General features: G+C 37.1%; 1 protein-coding gene across 1 annotated transcript in view; it reads left to right on the top strand.

Moving 5' to 3' along the window:
* cdk5rap2 (CDK5 regulatory subunit associated protein 2) overlaps positions 1 to 20,303 on the top strand; it is a 120,495-nt gene that overhangs the window by 61,208 nt on the left and 38,984 nt on the right. The window contains 2 exon segments of the mRNA XM_051931778.1: positions 17,631 to 17,720; positions 19,315 to 19,620. Of these exon segments, the coding sequence (XP_051787738.1) occupies positions 17,631 to 17,720; positions 19,315 to 19,620 (396 nt within the window).

Below are 20,303 nucleotides of genomic sequence, written 5' to 3'. Positions count from 1 at the left end.
CCTATTGGTCCCACAGTAGTTGCAAATCAGCTAGTGTTGCATCTCCACTCAGAATAGCTCTTTAAACCTTGTCTGTGTGATTAGATTAAGATCTGGTGCCTATGGAGGCCACTGCATTAGACGTAATTCACTAACTTCACCTTACAGCTGTTCATTATATTTCACCACAATACATCAAAATCAATTAATTCACAATGAGCATATTATTGAAAGTGTATTCATTGTATTTTTTATATTATTCTATTTCATCTTTCATCTGAGTAAATAAGCATGAATTGGAATTCTTCAAACCATGCAATGTTTTCTTAGTTCTCCAGTGTGTCCATTTCTTAGACCAATGAAACCACTCAAACCCCCCAATGACAAGAATGTTAACTTGTTAAAACACTAATGTTCTTTATGGGAATGTGATTTGTCATCTTATTTTCACACTTTTTCTGTTGGATCAATATGAGCAGTTTCTATTCTAACAATAGTTTAGTGGCTGTAATGTGCTTTGCTGTGCAAATAAACGACACTGAAGATTCATTTTCATGGAAGGTGTAAATTTAATCCAGTTAAGTTAAATACAGATCTGATCAGTATATGAAACAACCATTAAAGGTATCTTTTGACAAAGCCAACCCATCATCACCAGCCATATGTTACATAATTTAAATACAAATTACGTTGGCCACATTAAAAAGGTTGACAGGCTGGATCCACCATCTGGGCTTTGAGTTTCACACCCCTGCTCTACAAGCGTTCTCATTACTTCAGTATACATAGCTTAATACATACAACTTTCTTTCTCTTTTTTTCCTAATTAACTGCATACATGCAAGTGCATATTGAGTAAAGAAGTGAAAGCTACTTTACTTGATCTTACATATTTAAACAGTCAGATAAAGAAACAACATTTTCTGGAATGGAGAAAATATAGCTTGTGTAATTTCACAAAATGTTGGCAGTTTGTTTTAGCTCTTTGATCATTAGTCCAGCTTATGCAGTGAGGCATTGCAGCTTCCCAAACACACTCATTAGGTGCACTTTTCCCCAGTAATATCTAGGTGGAACAGTGCCTCGTAAGGTAACTTTTTAAAAGGTCCCTGCAAGGTCACACTTAGTTTTCTGTGCTTTTCATAATGCATCAGCTGTCACCAGAAGCATGTGGAGAGGTTCAATTGTTACTGCAGTCATGTCATGGGTCAGTGTTGCTAGATGCTGTGGAATAAGCCTCTCCATTCTGTTCCAAATGCAGGCAAGTTTTTAGCAGTCCAGTAGAACATACAACACTCACAAATTTGATTCTACTCTAGTGACCACTCAAGATCAGGACCAAAACATCAAATTTTCAATCTGAGAGATTGTTTAACTCTTTCAGGGCGGATGTCAACTTTTGTCAGCAGGAGGGGTTAAGAGCAGTAATCAGTTGTGCACATTGACAAAACTCACTGTTACATTTTAGTTCGACTCTCATTGTTAGAAAGGAAGTTAGCGTTGTTGATTTGACAGAGATTCACTGTGCTTGTAAGTAGTGAAGAGTACAAAACAACAAAAATGTTATTGACATCTGGCGAGAGATTGAAGCGAATGTGCAAAGCAAAATACTCCAATGGCAATATTTTGCATATTATCGTCAGACTGATTCTGATGCAAGTGATCTGGAGAATGATATTGCAAACGAAAGTGAGGTACTGACATTAGCTGATAGATCCCCAGCTAATCGTGGTGCTGAGAACATTTGTGTAGCTGACGTGCCTACAGCAATGTTTGCCCCGGAGGACCACACTTACAATGACAAGAGGTACAAACCAGTTTGCATTGCACTGTGACCGCGACTGCCTCTGCCGTTACCCAATGCAATGTGAAAACAGCTGGGCAGCCAGCCTGCCATGCATTTCTGCCAACCGCCATGCTGCCTATGAGCGTCTAGAGGACTGCGTACTGGCAGCAACAGATGTTTTATGTTGATTTATGTGTGAAACCATTGCTTTGTGTGCTTTTCAGAAAACTGCATTTTTTGGAAAAAATATTCAGCCCTCAAAGAGTTAAGGTCTGCTACTGAAACTGCTAACAAACAAAATGCTTTCATTAGTGATAGGACAATGAGGCATAAGCGTCATGGTACTGGACTTAGAATAAGATAACTAGTCAAAAGCTCTTTGCTCACACCTTAGACATCTCCCCATAAATCAGTACAATTCCTGGCCATACACAGCTGCTGTGGTCAAGAGAGTTCTGAGGAATGCTAATGTGGAGATGTTGACATGGCCTGCCTTCTCTCCTTGCTTTAAAGTCCATAGAGAACTTTTGGGATGTAACATCTGGAGGTGTAACATGGTAAATGTGTGAGCCTTCAAATCCCAAGTCTATACTTGTATCTGAAATATGTTAAACTATAATCATGCTTACTATCACCTATGTTTTTCAATACTGAATTAAGATGGATTGATCTGTTGTACTTTTACATATCTCTGCATTACATTTCACTTTACTTTGCCAATTAAATTTTACGCTATATTATCTGCCTTTGTTGTGTTCTGATTTTGGAGCAGACTTCAAATCTACTGAAAAAAAAATCCAATACTTGAGACATATTAGTGAATGAAGGTGATCCTGATTCTCAGGAGACAAACAAGTTAGCGATAACTTGAGACTATAGAGGCTGAGGTCCTCATTGATGAATTAATTTTGGAAACCACATGTGAGGGCCCTGGCTGGCCACTGTGAGGAAGCATGAGTTCTCTCTTTCCTGACCTTTACACAGGTCTGCTGTCTCTAAGAAAATGTAGAACTGTCAGTTAAACTAATATACTTGCTTTTCGGAATTTAGGAGGAAAGCCTGAGCACCTGAGAACAAACACAAACTGATTTAAGTAATATGCAAATTATGCAAAGTGAAGAGAGTAAGCATTCAGTCCCATGAAGGTCTGAAGTCTCAGTATGAACAATTACATTACCTTGATACCTAAGCACAACAAAAGTATTTTTTAATATTATGGAATCTTTCCTCATTATTAAGCATACATAGTCCATCACAACTTGCAGAAATATTTTTAACTTTAGAGAAGAAAACCTTCAAGTACATTGTTCAGGTCTGGGTGGTGAGCCAGAGTGGGTGTAATCCTGAAGCACTGTGATTTAAGAGAGAACTCGATGCTATTTAAGCCCCAGTTTGCTTTCTTTTTTTGTTTGATGTTTTATTTGAATTCATATTTTACTTTTTGTTTAATGTAATACAAATATGCAATAACTGTATAAAGTCACTGTAAATGCATAATGTATATTTATTATTTTAAAAAATGTGATATTTACATTTTTTAGTGTTGTTTTTGTTTTCTGTACGTATTTTAATAGCCAATTTGTTTATTCAAGGTTTATAATAACACTCATCTGACATGTGTTTTACCAGGTAAAGTAATTTAATACCTTATCAAAATGCACAACCATTTTCAGTACTCATTGTTAGATTCACTTGACAGAGAAAAAAAAATATGTTGGTTTTCTGTTCACATTAGGTGTGTGTTTTTGGGCAGGGGCATGTACACTAATTGTTGGCAAAGTGTTGCTCCATAAGATTTTCTTTTTATCCCCCTTTGCATGTCCTCACAGTTACTTGCCAAAAAACACCTTACATAGTTTTTGTTATACGTGTTGTTTAGTACACCAGAAAGTAATGGTGCAATGCTACGGCTATACATATACACTTTATGGACAAAAATATTAGGACCCACCTCTTAATTACTGAATTCAGGTGTTTCAATCCGACCCATTGCCACAGGTATATAAAATCAAGCACCTAGCCATGCGTTTCCATTTGCAAACATTTGTGAAACAAAATGGATCATTTTGAAGAGCTCATCGACTTCATCCCTGCTGGATATTTCACTGTCAACTAAGTGGTATTATTGGAAAGTGGAAGCATTTAAGAACAACTGCAACTCAGCCACAAAGTGTAAGACCACATAAAGTCACAAAGGTGGTCAATGACTGTTAAGGGGCATGATGCATAAAAGTTGCCAACGCTCTGCTGATTCATAGCTGAAGAGTTTCGAACTTCCACTGGCATTAATGTAAACACAAAAACTGTGGTGGGAGCCGAGCAGCTGCTTGCAAGCCTCACATCACGAAGTCCAATGCAAAGCATTGGATGGAGTGGTGGAAACGTGTTTCATGGAATGACAAATCACGCTTCTCTGCTTGGCAGTCAGATGGGCGAGTCAGTCTGGTTTTGGCAGATACCAGGAGAACATTACTGCTTAACTGCCTTGTGCCATCTGTAAAGTTTGATGAAGGTGTGGGGCAGTTTTTCAGGTTTGGGCTGGGCCTCTTTCTTCCAATGAAGAGCAATCTTAATGCTTCAGTATACCAAAATATTTTGGATAAGGCTATGTTTCCCCAGTTTGGGGAAGGCCGTTTGCTATTCCAGCATGATTGTGCCCTAAAGCACAAAGCAAGGTCCATAAAGACAGGTTGGATGACTGGCCTGCACAGACCTCTGACATCAACCCCATCAAACAACTTTGGGATGAACTGGAACCAAGATTGTGAGCCAGGCCTTCTCGTCAAACATCAGTGCCTGTTCTCATAAATGTTCTACAGAATGAATGGGCACAATTTCCCACAGAAACATTTCAAACTCTTGTGGAAAGCCTTCCAAGAAGAGTGGAAGCTGTTATAGCTGCAAAGGGGCAGGGTGGGGGCAACTTCATATTAAAGTCTATTTATTTGACTACAATATCATTAAAGTCCCTGTTGATGTAATGGTCAAGTCTCTCAATACTTTTGTCCACATAGTGTAAGTATTGCTCACTACAAGGTTCTACGAGACAATACAGAATTTGAATTGAATATACTGTACTTATGAAGCTTTACCTTAATTTTAGACTTTTCCCCTGATTTCTCAGTTTGGCTGAATGGCCTGCTGTTGGAAGAGCCATGATTGTTCCTGACTTCTTCCATTTAAGAATTATGGAAATCACTGTGCTCTTTGGAATCCTCAGTGCTGCAGAATCTATTGTAGCCTTCCCCAGATCTATGACTTGACTCAATCCATGCTCTAAACTTTGCAGGAAATACTTTTGATCTGATGTCTTGAGTTTTGGTCTGATACTCATTGTCAGCTGTAGGACCTTCTATATATAGCTATGTATATTTCCTAATTATGTGCAATCCCTGTGCCAAATTTCAAGCCCTACATATGACCACAGGGAGTTAGAGTCTGCCCCAATATGTATAGAAGCAATACTGAATCAACTCTTCATTTCCTGTCTTGTGTCAAGTGCTGCTAGAGTAAGTAAGCTCTGATTGTTTCATTTTCTGTAAATACTCGGAGGCATTTACCAAATCTGGAAGCGACAGTGTTTTGTGATGAAGGTATGGAGTAATTAAAAAGCAAAAAAAAACACAAAAATGCCAGTGATTTGCTACAAAGAGCCCATGTTTTTTGCTAACCAGCACCATCTGCTGGAAATTATAGATGTCATTGATAATGATACATCCATCGATCTATTTTCTTAAACTGCTTAATTCAGTGGAAGAGGCATTGAAGCCTTGAGCTATCCTGGCTGCATTACATAAATGGTAGGAACCAACCCCAGTCAGAATGATATGTGTAAAACCATTTTTAGGGTTAATTTTTGAAGTAAGTATATGTTAATCATATTACAGTTTGGAATGTTTGCATTTTTGTTGCAGTGATCTAGTGCCCTGTTATTTTAACCTGTTGTATACTGTATTTTAGTTAGGTAATATTTGCTTGCATTGAATTTTTTTATTCAATTTTATTTTGTTATTTATTTTAACTAGACTGAGAAAGCAAGAATAGTGTGTCTTTGTGTATAATATAATTCACAATTGTGTCAGTCTTCTAACCCTGCAGGTATAAAACAGTAGAAATTAACCAAAGGTGTATAACAGTATAAATTGAATTAACTTTGAGGCTTTCAGTATATTTTACTTAATTTAGAGAACATGAAACAATAGCAAAAATCCTGTGCAACTTAGAAAATTTTTTAATAATATATTTTTATGAATGTATAGAACCTTTCCCATACTTAAGGTGCCTTTTGAGAAAGGAGCCCCATCTAAAAATGTTCTTCCAGTGGAATAAAACAGCAAATAAAATGAAAAGGCTTGTCACATACCTGGCATTCTTACATTACAATAGCACTATTGAATTCATACCAAATTCTGAGTAGGTCCCCATAAAGAAAACTTGATTCAAGCCCCCCAACACCCACCCACCCCTCCAATTTTGAAACAGTATAGAACATCAGTTTGAAATTGAGTTATTGAAGGTGGATTAGGATTTTTCCATTTGAGAAGATTCTGTGTTTGCACCATTAGTTTGGTGTAGGGTATCACAACATATTTTTCATGTTATTCTATCTGGTATTTCTAGTATATTCCAAATATTGCTGCTAAAGCATTACAAATAAAGTTCAGATCCTTACTGGTCTCTCCTTTACACTGCCTTCATATTGATTAGGTGGTACAAGTAACTTGATGTAGACATACAGCAGTCACTTGTCAGCATATGAATCTGAATGAACTCCATTCAGAGTAACTTCAGAGTAAATTTAAAAATGTATTTATAAGTAGTACTCACATAACTAACAAAATTAACATTTATTTAAGAGTATACATCTTTATTTGCAGTATATGTATAAATTTTGTTTTTCATATTGCTTTATTTACTGTACTATATTAGCTTGGGAATTACCAATAAAGAGGCTTCATATAAAAAATATAACAAGCAAAAAGTAACTGCTTTTTTTTTTTTTTAATTTGCATTTCTTTTGAGTATTGCATTTTTCAGAGTCACTCAATAGTTGGCAAAGAACAATACCTGAAAGCGGAGCTGGTGTTATTTTTCCATCACCACTTAAAATACATTATTCATTAGTGGTTTCCTATTTAATCAGTTAATTGTGTACTTCAGATGAAGACAGTAGCTTCTAAAATGATGGTTCCAGCAATGAAAATTCAAGACTCCACAATGAATTTAGTTGTGAATATTTGCTTTATAGACTTCACATAAACTGAGTATTTCTTGGTTAAAAAATGGAAGTAGTGAACAGAGAAGCTACACATTATACAGGTACAAGTAATTTGATTTTGTTAGCCTTTGTTTGAAGTTTTTCAGTGAAGATTTAGTCTGTTTTCATAATTAAGAATTGACGTTAGCAAGTACAGTTTTTTGACCTTTCAAAATTTACTGTCTGAAGGTTTATATTAGCCGTGCAGTGTATGTCTGTACCGTATATGTACAATATATATTTGTGTATCTAATGTATGTAAACTTTAATTTAGTAGACAATCTCACTATTTGATGCAGGAAATACTAAACATCTTTTTCATTGTGCAAAAGATTTAGGCAGTTTTCTGACAGTAAAAGACAGCATTAACTTTTTTCCTTTCTGGTTTAGTAAGTCAAGAGTTAGCAGAGTTGTGCTTTTTATGCCTTGTAATTTACCTCTGAAAGTTGCAATGCAAAATTATTAATCTTTTATTAAGTGATGCAATTGTAATTTTGGTAAATCTCACACTGATCAGAAACTACAGTGAAATTAATGTGTAGTAAGTAATGGATAGATTTATACATTTAATAAATAATAATAAATATGACATAAGCAGTAGCAAATTAATCAAGGTTCAGTCCCACATATTTACGTAAGTTTCTTATCAATCTACGCACCCAACCCTGACCTTTGTTTTTTAGCATAAGAAAGTTCACAATTCTGTTGCATTTAATTCAGTGCAGATTTTAACAGTTTAATTATCTATTCATCCAAAATACAGTAGTTCTGCGTTTAAATACACAACATTGCATCTTCATTTCTCATAGCCTGTAATTGGGAATGGAACCACTATTACAGTAGAATTATTTCTGGAAGTAAAATGTATTCAAGATATATTTTGATGGCACAAATATTAGCCCTGCTGTCTTAGCTCTGCAGGGAAGCAGTGGTATAATGCAGCATTGCTAGTTTCTGTATGGCGTTTGCACATTATCCATGAATCAGCATAGGTTACACAGTTAAGTTTTAACCAGTTAGATATTCTATGAGTATTCCTGTTATGATATGCCAAACATACAGTATATATAAAGTTAACTTTTTGCTCATCCCAGGCCAATGCAGAGAAAGTGTTGCATTTATGTAATGGATTGACATTCCATCTAAGGGTATTTCCTGCATGCCTCTGGGAGTTGCCTGATATAGGGTATGTCATGAATTACCTGCAGCTATAAAATGTGTTGATAAGCATTTAAGCACATGAGATCTTTTTGATGGGCAGAAACATGAATTTTGTTGTATCACACTGTTCCAAAAAACCAAATGTGCAATCATTATTTGATTTTTCTTTGAATATGCAGATAAATTAAATAGGCAACCTTTTATGGTTACCTGCCTTCATACAATGTATTTTGTATTGTAAATATTGATATACAAGAATTTTTTTTTTCCCAAAATAGGTATTTGTATAAAAATATGCACAATGAACCTCATAGGTCTTGCATAGTAGTATTCAGTTAATTCATAATCATCATTGTTGCTTTATTTCTTCATATACTGTATACACTCTCTATGCAGATTCTTAGAACCATTATAGTAATACTGGATTGGGCATCCTTTTGCTTTTAAAACAGCCTTAATTCCTTGTGGCATGGATTCTGCAAGATGTTAAAAACATTCCTTTGATATTATAGTCCATTTTGACATGACTACAACATGCAATTTCTTTAGATTTGTCAGCTGCGTATTCATGCTGCTAATCTCCCATTCCACCACATCCCACTGAGGCTACTGAAGAGCACTGAACTCGTAACGTTCTTGAGACCAGTTTGAGATGACTTTTGCTTTGTGAATTATAATGTTGGATGTAGCCTTTATAAGATTGTTACATTGTTTCCATGATGGGGTACACATGGCCAGCAACAATGCTCAAACTGTGGCATTCAAATGATGATTGATTAATAATAGTGGCCCAATGTGTGCCAAGAAAACATTCCCTATACCACCATCACCAGCCCTGGACTGTTAACAGAACGCAGGTTGGATGCATGGATTCATGCTGGTGGCACCAAATGCTGACCCTACCATCCGTGTGCCTTAGCAGAAACAGAGCTTCATCAGAACTGGCTACGTTTCTGTAGTCCTTGACTGTCCAGTTTTGGTAAACCTGTGTCCACTTAACGCCCAGCATTCTGTTCTTGGCTGACAACAGGAAATCAATGTGGTCTTCTGCTGTTGTAGTCCCTTCATCTCAAGATTCAGTGTATTGTGCATTCTAAGATGTTTTGCTGCTGACCACAGTTATACAAAGTGGTCATCTAAGTTACCAAAGCCTTTCTGTCAAGTTTAACCAGTCTGGTCATTCTCTGAGTTCTGTCCTCAGCAAGGCATTTCCATCCACATAACCGCCACTCATTTGGATGTCTTTTGTTTTTCGCACCATTCTGAGTAAACTCTAGGGACCGTTGAGTGTTTAAATCCTAGGTGATCATCAATGACAGAAACATTTAAATGTGTTGGTCTGGCAACAACAATTATGCCACTGCTGAAATCACTGAGATCAAATTTTTCCCCATTCTGGTGTTGGATATGAACATTAACGGAAACTCCTTACCTGCATGGTTGGTTGGTTAATTGCATGGATAAGCAAGTTTACAGGTGTACCTAATTTATTTGCCAAAAGATTGTATGTTTTTTTGCATTTTGGAATGACAATTTCTGTTTTGCATCTCCTGCATTTAATGTGAGCATAAGTAGTATGGTATGTTGGCAACCATGTATTTCCTTTTGGATTGTTTGTGCACACATTAAGTGCAATGAATGTGTAGTGTTGGATTTATACCTTGCCATTTCTTTTGTTGCCTTAAAAATTGTTTACGAGAGAACAGCAAGCAATTCAGATCTTGAAAGACTATAACTGAGTCAAACATTGCCATAAAACATGGGCAATACAAAATCAACAGTTCTAAATTTCTTGAAACATGAAAACAACTGGTGTACTTAGACTATGTCAGCTGAGAAAAACGAGTATGCTTGATAATAAAAAATTCAAAGCCATGGAAAATAGAAAAATTGAAAATAGCTTTGTTGAAATCTCCTACTGTCTCTACAGAAGCAAGCATTAAGATGTAAGAAAATGTAGAGATTTACCTTGGTTAATAACTTATCCATCTTGCCTATGGCAATTCTGGTAATTAAATAACTCAGTGTGGCGACTACTTTATTTTCTTTACATTTCTCAGTTTTAGAATGTGGGTCTCCATTAGCCTTGCATCAAAGTAACTGAAGTTGAAGTACTCTCATTTAACAGAAACAGAATAAAAACAATTATACAAATATAAGTGCGTATGTGTGTGTGTGTGTGTGTGTGTGTATATATATATATATATATATATATATATATATATATATATATATATATATATATATATATACACACACACACACTAAATATAATATTTGTGGTGGGCGGACGGGATCCATGCCTGGCCGGGTCGCCCCTTCGCTATATGTTCAGGGGGAGCAGCCATAGACTGTGCGATACCTCCCCCTGGCCGCTAGATGGCAGTGCCTCGGTTTCCCACAGGGCTCCATGGGAATTGGAGTTGGATGCAGCCCTGTTGGGTCCCACAGACGCCGCCATTGGGTGCTGCAGCTGGGACTCCTGAGCCCTTATGGGCAGTGTATTCACCACACCCGGGTGGACTATAAAAGGGGCCAGCAGCCACCACTCCAGGAGCCTGAGTCGGGAGGAGTAGGAGGACTACACTTGGCGGGAGGAGTGGTGGTGCAAAGAGGAAGAGTGTTTGTGCTTTTGTGTGCTTGGAACTGTGTTGTGCCTGTGGGTCATGGGGAAGACATGCCCCACAGGTGAAGAAAAATAAAACGTTCTTGTTTTTCTACGTGCCTCCGGTGTGAGTCTGTGTCAGGTCAGGTGCCTATATAGCGCCATGTTACAATATATATATATATATATATATATATACATACACACACACTAAAAGTATTGGGACGCCTGCCTTTACACACACATGAACTTTACTGGCATCCTATTAATACAAAAGCTTTAATATGGAGTTGGCCCACCCTTTGCAGCTATAACAGCTTCAACTCATCCATTTCTTTATAGATCTTGCTTTGTGCACTGGTGTGCAGTCATGCTAGAACAGGAAGGTGCCATCCCCAAACTGTTCTCACAAAGTTGGGAGCATGAAATTGTCCAAACTTGATTTGTATGCTGAAGCATTAAGAGTTTGTTTCACTGGAACTAAGGGGCCAAGCCCAACCCCTGAAAAACAACCCCACAACCTAATCTCCCCCCTCCACCAAACTTTACACTTGGCACAGTGCAGTCAGGCAAGTACCATTCTCCTGGCAACTGCCAAACCTAGACTAGTCTATCGGATTGCCAGACAGAGAAGCATATTTCGTCACTCCAGAGGACATGTATCCACTGCCCTAAAGTCCAGTGGTGGTGTGCTTTACACCACTGCATCCAATGCTTTGCATTGCACTTGGTGATGTAAGGCTTGGATGCAGCCATGGAATGCAAGCTAGGGAAGGTGAAGTTGGATGACTACATTTCTGTTAAATCTGCTTTCTTAATAGGCCTGGTATACCACTAAAGCCAAGCAAAATGGGAAATGCCCACTTTGTCCTACAAAGGTATTGCTATCTACTTCTTGCCAAAGACAGTGCAGAGATAAGCCAGTGGAGTTGAACAGTAAAGCAGATAAATCTATACCACAATTGTAGATAAAATTTAGAGAAAAGACTGAATTTGAATTGATTCAAAGCATAACTACAATTTTTGTGAAACATTTTAAAGACCTAATACATTCCTGTTTTTTGATAATGTAATTAATAATTGTATAAATAGTGCAGTCTTCAAAGGTGTAGGCAAATATCCAGTTTACATTTAAACTGGTATAGGAAGTCTGTGTTGTTAGGTATACAAAACATTGTTTGCAAATATGTAACTCTCATGATTATCACTAGTGGTTTGCTTCTCGGCCTCATCATCAACAGCTAGTAATCTTCTTCAACTTGAAAAGCCTGCATTGCTGCTGTAGCATAGATAGGGTACAATTTGTTGTCTTTTCTCAGAGTCTTTGCCCCCTATCTCCAGGAGCTAATTTCTTCATTAAAAAAAAGAAAAAAGCGCACACACTTTTATTTAAAATCTTTTCTAATATACAAGCTGTACATCAACCTTAGAGTCTTTTTAAGATTTGTTTTGCTGTATATGTTACTACATTTTTACTTTGTATAAATAGTATGACTACACAAAATACAACTGTTATTTAAACGTGGAAAGTTCTTATAATGTTAATTTATGATTTCACTACACAAGCTTTTTGTCTAACATCACCATTATTTTACATTTACAGTAAAGGTAAATATTGAAGTTTATATAGTCTCAGTCTTTTTAACATTTTCCACTGAGCAAATCATCTTTTCTGTTTGTCTGATAGCGGTCAAATTCTGCCACTGTACTATGGAAAGGATGTTGTGTTTTCTAGAGGTCCTTACCTTCTGATTACAATAACAGGATGTGTAACTGGTTCCATCTGACAGAACATCTTGACTGCTACATCAATAAGCTATAAAGACTTAAAGACTTATGTCAGTGTTGGAGCATCCTTTTCATGAAGTCTGCAGATTATTGCTAAGGCTGGTTGATTTGGGTCAGAATTAGAATCAGAATAACTGTTATTCGGGCGGCACGGTGGTGTAGTGGTAGCGCTGCTGCCTCATAGGAGACCCGGGTTCGCTTCCCGGGTCCTCCCTGCGTGGAGTTTGCATGTTCTCCCCGTGTCTGCATGGGTTTTCTCCGGGCGCTCCAATTTCCTCCCACAGTCCAAAGACATGCAGGTTAAGTGGATTGGCAATTCTAAATTGGCCCTAGTGTGTGCTTGGTGTGTGGGTGTGTTTGTGTGTGTCCTGCGGTGGGTTGGCACCCTGCCCCAGATTGGTTCCTGCCTTGTGCCCTGTGTTGGCTGGGATTGGCTCTAGCAGACCCCCGTGACCCTGTGTTCGGATTCAGCGGGTTGGAAAATGGGTGGATGGATAACTTATTCTCCAGAGCATAATGTACAGGAATTTAGATTGGTAGCTTTTGAGCTACTTGTAGCAGAGCACCACATTACATTTGAATAACATACATTATCAACAGTTGCATAATAGTGAAATTATAAAGGAGATGTGCAAATGAAACGTGTCACTATAGTGTGTATGCACAAGCACACAAATACTGTATATTGTGGAAAGCAGCCCGGACACAGACAGGTAGACATGTTTAAATCGCCACACACGCTTTATTTACACTATTTACAAAGTGACAGCACAACGAAGTACTCCCGTACTAAATCACCCACCCTCTCACAATGCCTCTTGTTCTGACTGCCTCCACTCCTCTCCTCCGAGCTCTGTCCTCTTCCACCCGACTCCAGCCATTGAGTGGAGGGAGGCGGCCCCTTTTATAGTCACCCGGATGTGCTCCAGGTGCCTCCTGACAATCTTCCGCCGGCACACCCCAGTGTGGCGGAAGTGTCGGCTGCGCACCTGGAAGCACTTTGGGTGTCCCTGGTCTTCTTCCCCCCAGCACTTCTGGGTGTGGTGGAAGTGCTGAGGGCCAGGGCACCATAGGCATTGGGGTACCCCCTGGAGGTGACTACGGGCCCCTATTGGGTTGAGCTTCAAAGCTCTGTTCCCGTGGTCCCCAAAGCCACCAGGGCGGTTGCCCCCACGTGGTACCACCCCCAGCCACCTGTGACATTATATATGAAAGAAAACACAAGTAAGCAAAGGGCACAGGCTAAATTGGTTTGAGAGGATTGTGGCTTCTAGAAAGAAACGTTTTTGGAGTCTATTAGTTTTAGTTTTAATTGACCTAAGGGGGAGATTTCGGAACAGGTGATGACCTACGTGAGTTGAGTCAGTGGTAATCCTTTTGCTCTAGTTTATGACAGTGATGCATACAAGTCTGCAACAGAAGAAAGATCACAGACAATTATGTTCTCAGTATATTTCACTGCATGCTCTAATTTATTTTTGAACTGGACTATTGCTGAACCAAACTGGACAAAATGGAGAATGTGATCACAATTTCAATTATGGCATTGTAGAATGTTCTAGGATGAGCTGGGAAAATGTTTAATTTCTTTAAGTGGTAATTATAATTATTATCACTGAAAAAGATTGTTTGCCTTTAGTCATTAATTAGTAAGGTAATGGTTGCTTTAATAACTGAAAAAGCAAGCATAAATTTCTGAACTCTTACATTACTGTTGGTGCTCACCTGTGCTTCCCCATCCTCTACCCCACTGTGCTGCTCTGCTTTTTGAGTCCGCTTTTGTATTTCTTGAATAAGTAGTGGCTTTCTGCTATGCAGAAATAATCTGGTAATAAACTTATTTATATAAAATGCTTTGTCCAGAGCAAATGGTTGTACTGGGATGCTCTAACAGACATTGTTTTTTTTTTGCACTATGGGTCAGGACATTGCCACGCAATAACTGGGAAGTTCATTAGCAGCATTTGTTGTGAAATATGCCATCCTGTTCATTGGTAATGTCCGAATTCATTACAGACTGCAATCTTGCCTGAAGAAGGGGCCTGAGCTGCCTCGAAAGCTTGTATATTGTAAACTTTTTAGTTAGCCAATAAAAGGTGTCATTTTGCTTGACTTCTCATTGGACTGCAACCTTGATATCTTGTGCTTAACTGAAATGTGGCAAAAACCTAGTCTGCACCTGTAATTGAGGAAACTCTATCTGGTTATGTTTACTTTGCGGCAACATACATCCCATTTCAGGGTGGACTTTCTGTATTTGTTATACCTGAACTGAACATCAGAAGAACATCAATTGAATTTCCATTGTTCTTTGAGCATTTGGCTCTAAAACTGGTATTAAAGTCTTGTTTTTGTGATCTGACTGAAATACTGACTTGATCTCTTTACAGACAGTAATTCTTATAGGTGATTTAATATCCACAATAAGGCTGTCAAATTAGTAATAAAATAATGTTTCAAATCAAAAATAAGTAAATATTCAAATATAAATTTAAACTTTATTTCATTATTCTTGTGGTTACATGTACTTTTGTACATGCTTTTTTTATACGTTATTATTATTGTAATGTCTACAGCAAAAACAAAAAAAAATTCCTGATGGTACTTGGGCAACTGTTCCCCCCCCCCCCCCAAGCAACTGCACCGTATAAAAGGGGGTAGCATCAGCACTGCTGTTTTGTTTTCAGTAGTCTAATACTGATAGCTATGTGACCAAGTCTTAAACCGCTAAGCTCCCTTTCATGGCTGCTTTTATATCTTACTGTCCTGACAAGGATCAGAAGGAATGCGGGTCAGTTAGTAAGACTGTGACAAGGTGAGAATAGCAAATGCAGTAGAAGAGTATTCAAGAGGCAAGCAAATGGCAAGCTGACTTGTTTTATTATTTTGGGGGTACTCAATGGGAAGCATCAGGGTACCATTTATATTGCACCTGTGGACTTACCCAGAAAAATTAACAGCAGCAACATTTATTTCTATAGCACATTTTCATACAAAGAATGTAGCTCAAAGTGCTTTACAAGATATCAAAAATATAGCTATAAGGAAAGAAAAACTACTTTATTTAACAATAGTAGTGAATAAGTGACGAAAAATAAATCCATGCAACCTTACATAAAATAGATATATAACTTGCAGAAAATAGAATAGAGTCTTTATGTAAGATATCATAGATATTGTAGGTCTCTACTGATGATGTCAGATTACTAGAAGGATGGAAAATACAAAACCACAAACAAAATCAAATTAAGCTGGAGAAGAGAAAAAAAACATAATCTTGTTTTTTTGTCTCCTTTACAGATTTATCAATATTTTAATAAAGGCGACCTGCATATTTTTAATTGCACATCAAGACTAATTGTGAGAAACATCATGTTGGCTTTTTAAGTGGGTATTTCAGAGTATTTTAATAAGACGTAAACTAGAATTATGATAGTCATTTTCCATTTCCTTTTAAACAGTCAGGGATTTTGGGACAGAATCAGATGCAAAATGACATGTTTAGGGCACAGAAGAAGTGTTTAGAAAAACTGCTCTGAGTAGACTTGTAGATCAAAGTGCAGAGCAGGAGGAGAAAAAAAGTTTGAAGGGGTCTGGCTGTAAGTTTCTCTAATGAAGATAACAAGATAACCATTCAATATTCCAAAAGTCTGATTGTAGAAGTAAGTGTAGTACAAAACAGATCTGTAAAATACTACAGGTTTGTATTGTGTATCTGGAGTAGCACAATGCTAAAATTAGTGCAGGTAAAAGAAACAATCATTCTTTTACAATTGAATGACAAGTTTTTGTTTTCTAATAAGACCTTTTGTTAAGTACATTCAAATTATATTCAAATAGATACGTTCAATCTGACAACCCCAATCCACAATGATATTTCTACATGCTCTTACCCTGTGAAATGGCTTTGCAGCCTCTTCTGTAACAATGCAATCTTGAATCACCCTGAACGATGCACTCACATTCTCTCCCCAGCAGCACAATCACATTCCACCCTCAATGATGCAGTTTCTTTCCATCTTGTCCAGGAGTATCAGCTTTTACTAATGTGATGTACTTTTCTCCAAACTGTCTGTACTGAACCTTAAAAAAAAAGTTTTGCTTGAAAGTAGTTTCACAGCATTATTATCATTATTGTGTGAAATTTGTTATAATGTATATAATTATGTCTTTGCATATGTTTTTTGTGTTAAAATATTATAGCCAAATCAGTAAATATGTAAAGTGATTCTACATGATGCTACTGGCTAAAGAAACTTAAGTAATTGATTCTTCTTTATTTGATACATTTTGCTAGATTTTACTTCATCTGTAGTGATTGTGCTTATTTTGTAATGTTATTTCAAGCTCATTTGATTTTATGTACACAGTTTCACAATATTGGTGATTTAATACAGAGCAAGACATTCCAGTAAAGTTCATTTTGTTTCAGCACTTGACTCCCCATTTGTTGTCTTTTTTAGCTATCTGTCGAGCTTTGCACATTACAAAAAAGCAGGGGCAGAATAAGGTGATAAATGAATTCCTTTCCCTAATGGACTGTTTTCATTTGGTGCACCAGTTTTGCATGTTTTGTGCCCATAAAATCCACATCACAGCACATTCACAATCTGTTTCCTTAACCATTACATTGGCATGTTAGCCTGTTGTTTCAGAACTTTTTTTTTTTTTTTAACAAATATTGTAAATGAGGAGTAATAAATGTATAAATTTCCTGCTCTGTTGTAGTGTGCTTATGTGATTGTGTCTTAAAAATAGCATATTTAGTTACCAAAAAATATCAATAAATTGATTTCTTTTATAGGTGATTGTGATGTTGTTTGATCAATAACATGCCTTATAATATAGTGCATACTGTGAATGGTGCTATATAAAATAAGATAATAAAAGACTGGTTGATTTGAAGTATTCTTCAGTTGTAAAAAACATTGTAGCTAATACGTATTTGTTTCAGCAAGGTTAAACTTTTATTTTTATTCAAGTAATGCAGTATATATAATGCAGTTGATTTTCTTTCAGTGACCTTTTCGTATTTTTTTTTTTTTTTTAAACAGGAACACAATTGGCTACTCGACAGGAAGAGGAGGAAAGGTCCAAAGTACAAAGCATTGATCTTACTCATCCTGGGACTTTGCAGTTGCAAGGTAAATAACAGAATAACATGAAGCCTAGTAAAGTAAATCTTAGGTATGGTCCTTTGATACTATGGTGGATGGTGAATTTAAATAATTATGTTGTTTTCTATGCAATTTGTATTTTTAACAAATTAATTTCCTCATTCCTCTTTTTTTTAATATTTTATTGGACCTTTTAGTCTCATAATTGTATCAAAATAGTGATGGTAAAACAGTGAACTGGGGTCAAATGGTGTTAAATTCAAAAAGAGGAGTATTTACTTCAGTATCATACAGCTATCTGCTAAGTTTGGTTTAAAGTAATACAATTTCATTAAACACAGGTACACTATGTTGTCAAAACTATGTGGAGAGCCCTCCAAATTATTGTGTTCAGTTGTTTCATTATTAACAGGTGCATCAAATCAAGCACATAGCCATGCAATCTCCATTGACACCCACTGGTAATAGAATGGGTCATACTGAAGAACTTTGTGCCCCGTTTAAAGTCACCATCATAGAATGCCACATTTACTACAAGTCAACATGTGAAATGTTTGCTCTGCCAAATGTGCCCTGGTTAGCAGAAAGTGCTATTACAGTGAAGTGGAAGCATCAAGGAGCAACAACAGTTCAGCCCCAAAGTGATAGACCACACAAACTCAGAGAGTAGGGCCACCAAAACTGAAGAGAGTGAAAGTCACCTCTCCTCTGTTGCATTACTTACAGAAGAGTTCCAAACTGCCTGGAAGCAACATCAGCATAAGAACTGTGTGTCAGGAGTTTCATGAAATGTGTTTCAGGGTTTTGGCTGCGCCCCTTGGTTCCATTAATGTACAGTATATAGAGACATTTTAGACAATTTTGCACTTCCAGTTTTGTGGTACCAGTTTTTGTGAAGGTCCTTTTCTGTTCTATCATATCCGTGCATAAAGCCAGGTCCATAAAAACTTGAAGGAACTCAAGTAGTCTGAACAAAGCCCTGATCTCAATCCTGTTAAACACCTTTGAGAGGAAATGGAATGCCGATTGCTAGCCAGATCTTCTGGTCCATCAGTACCTGATTTCACAAAGCCTCTCTTGCCTGAATAGGTACAACATCCCACAGACACACTCCAGAATCTTGTGGAAAGCCTTCCCAGAAGAGTCGAGGCTGTTATAGCCAGAAAAGGAGGCCAAATCCATATCAATACCCATAGTTTTGGAATGGGATGTCCAACAACCTCATATAGGTGTGATGGTCAGGTGTCCACAAACTTTTGACCATATAGTGTATGAGAGCAAAAATATATCAAGAATAATTAGAAAAAGAAATTCATCTTTATATTTTTAAAATGCATGAATTATGTTTAAAAAGTGTATAAACCCTATTGGTAATTTTCATCTTTAAACAATAAATGTAGAAAATGGGAAATAACAGCATGTTTGAATAAAACGAGTCTAATTGAGTGCAAGTCTCGAATGGAATGGAAAACTGCATTACACCTGAGAATTAAGAATATACCTCTTTAATAATGCACATTCCATTTGTTTTTGATATATTTGGAGAATGTTGATTATTCTTGACAGCAACATAAGTGAATGTGTTTGCAAATAAAGAAAATTAACTTTTTTCCCCCCACAGATGAGGAAGCACATGTTTCTTTAATTTCACATACTAGTCCAGCAAGCAGACAACAGGTTCTGAATGAAAGCTTGCCCTCTCCATATGTACTGCAAAGACAGAATAACTTGCTTACAGAAAAACTAAAAAATACTGAAGAGCTCAATGAAACACTGAGAAGTGAACTGGATCTTCACCGTTCAATAATTACCAGTGGACATGAAGGCTATTTCTCCCCTAAATGTAATAATAGTAGCCCAGCTGCTAATGAGCAGAATGAACAAATGAGGGAAACTAAATGTAATTGTTCAGGTGCAATGAATATGGGTAAGTCAGCTAATTTTCAGCTGCAGATTATTTCTTACAAAATATCTTAGACTATGTTCCAAGTGACATGCAAAATGAATCTGTGAAATTGAATGTAGAAAATGAGTTGTAGCGGTTTGCATAATTTGCAACACAAATATATTAAGAAAGTCAAATATGTAAATGACGCCTTCTTAAATATGTCTACAGTGATTATCTATTATATATCACAATTTCACATTTGGAACATTTATCAGTACTTCATTACCAACTGTTGTATCACCTTCATATACACTGCTCAAAAAAATTAAGGGAACACTCAGATCATACATCGGATCTCGATGAACGAAATATTGAAGTGTAAAATCTTTACTGAGTAATACAGTGTAATTCGTTGAGAACAAAATTATGTAACAACGATCAATAGACACCAAAATTGCCAACTTATTGAGGGCTGGATTCAACATCACACCAAAAATCAAAGTCAAAAATTGAAATCACAGGCTGATCCAGCTGGCGTGAATTTCTGCACGGCAACTCATAATGTGACTCAGTAGTGTGTATGGCCCTCAAATGCCTGTATGCACTCCTGACATCTGGGCATGCTACTGATGAGACAGCAGATGGTGGTGATGGATGGTGTCTTGGGGTATCTGCTCCTGGACCTGCATCAGTGACCACCTGAACAGTCTGTGGCACTACTT

The sequence above is a fragment of the Erpetoichthys calabaricus genome, chromosome 9 (assembly GCF_900747795.2).
Source record: "Erpetoichthys calabaricus chromosome 9, fErpCal1.3, whole genome shotgun sequence".
Taxonomy (NCBI): Eukaryota; Metazoa; Chordata; class Cladistia; order Polypteriformes; family Polypteridae; genus Erpetoichthys; species Erpetoichthys calabaricus.
Note: the sequence above shows the minus strand (reverse complement) of the source record. Positions and strands in the feature narration are given on the sequence as shown.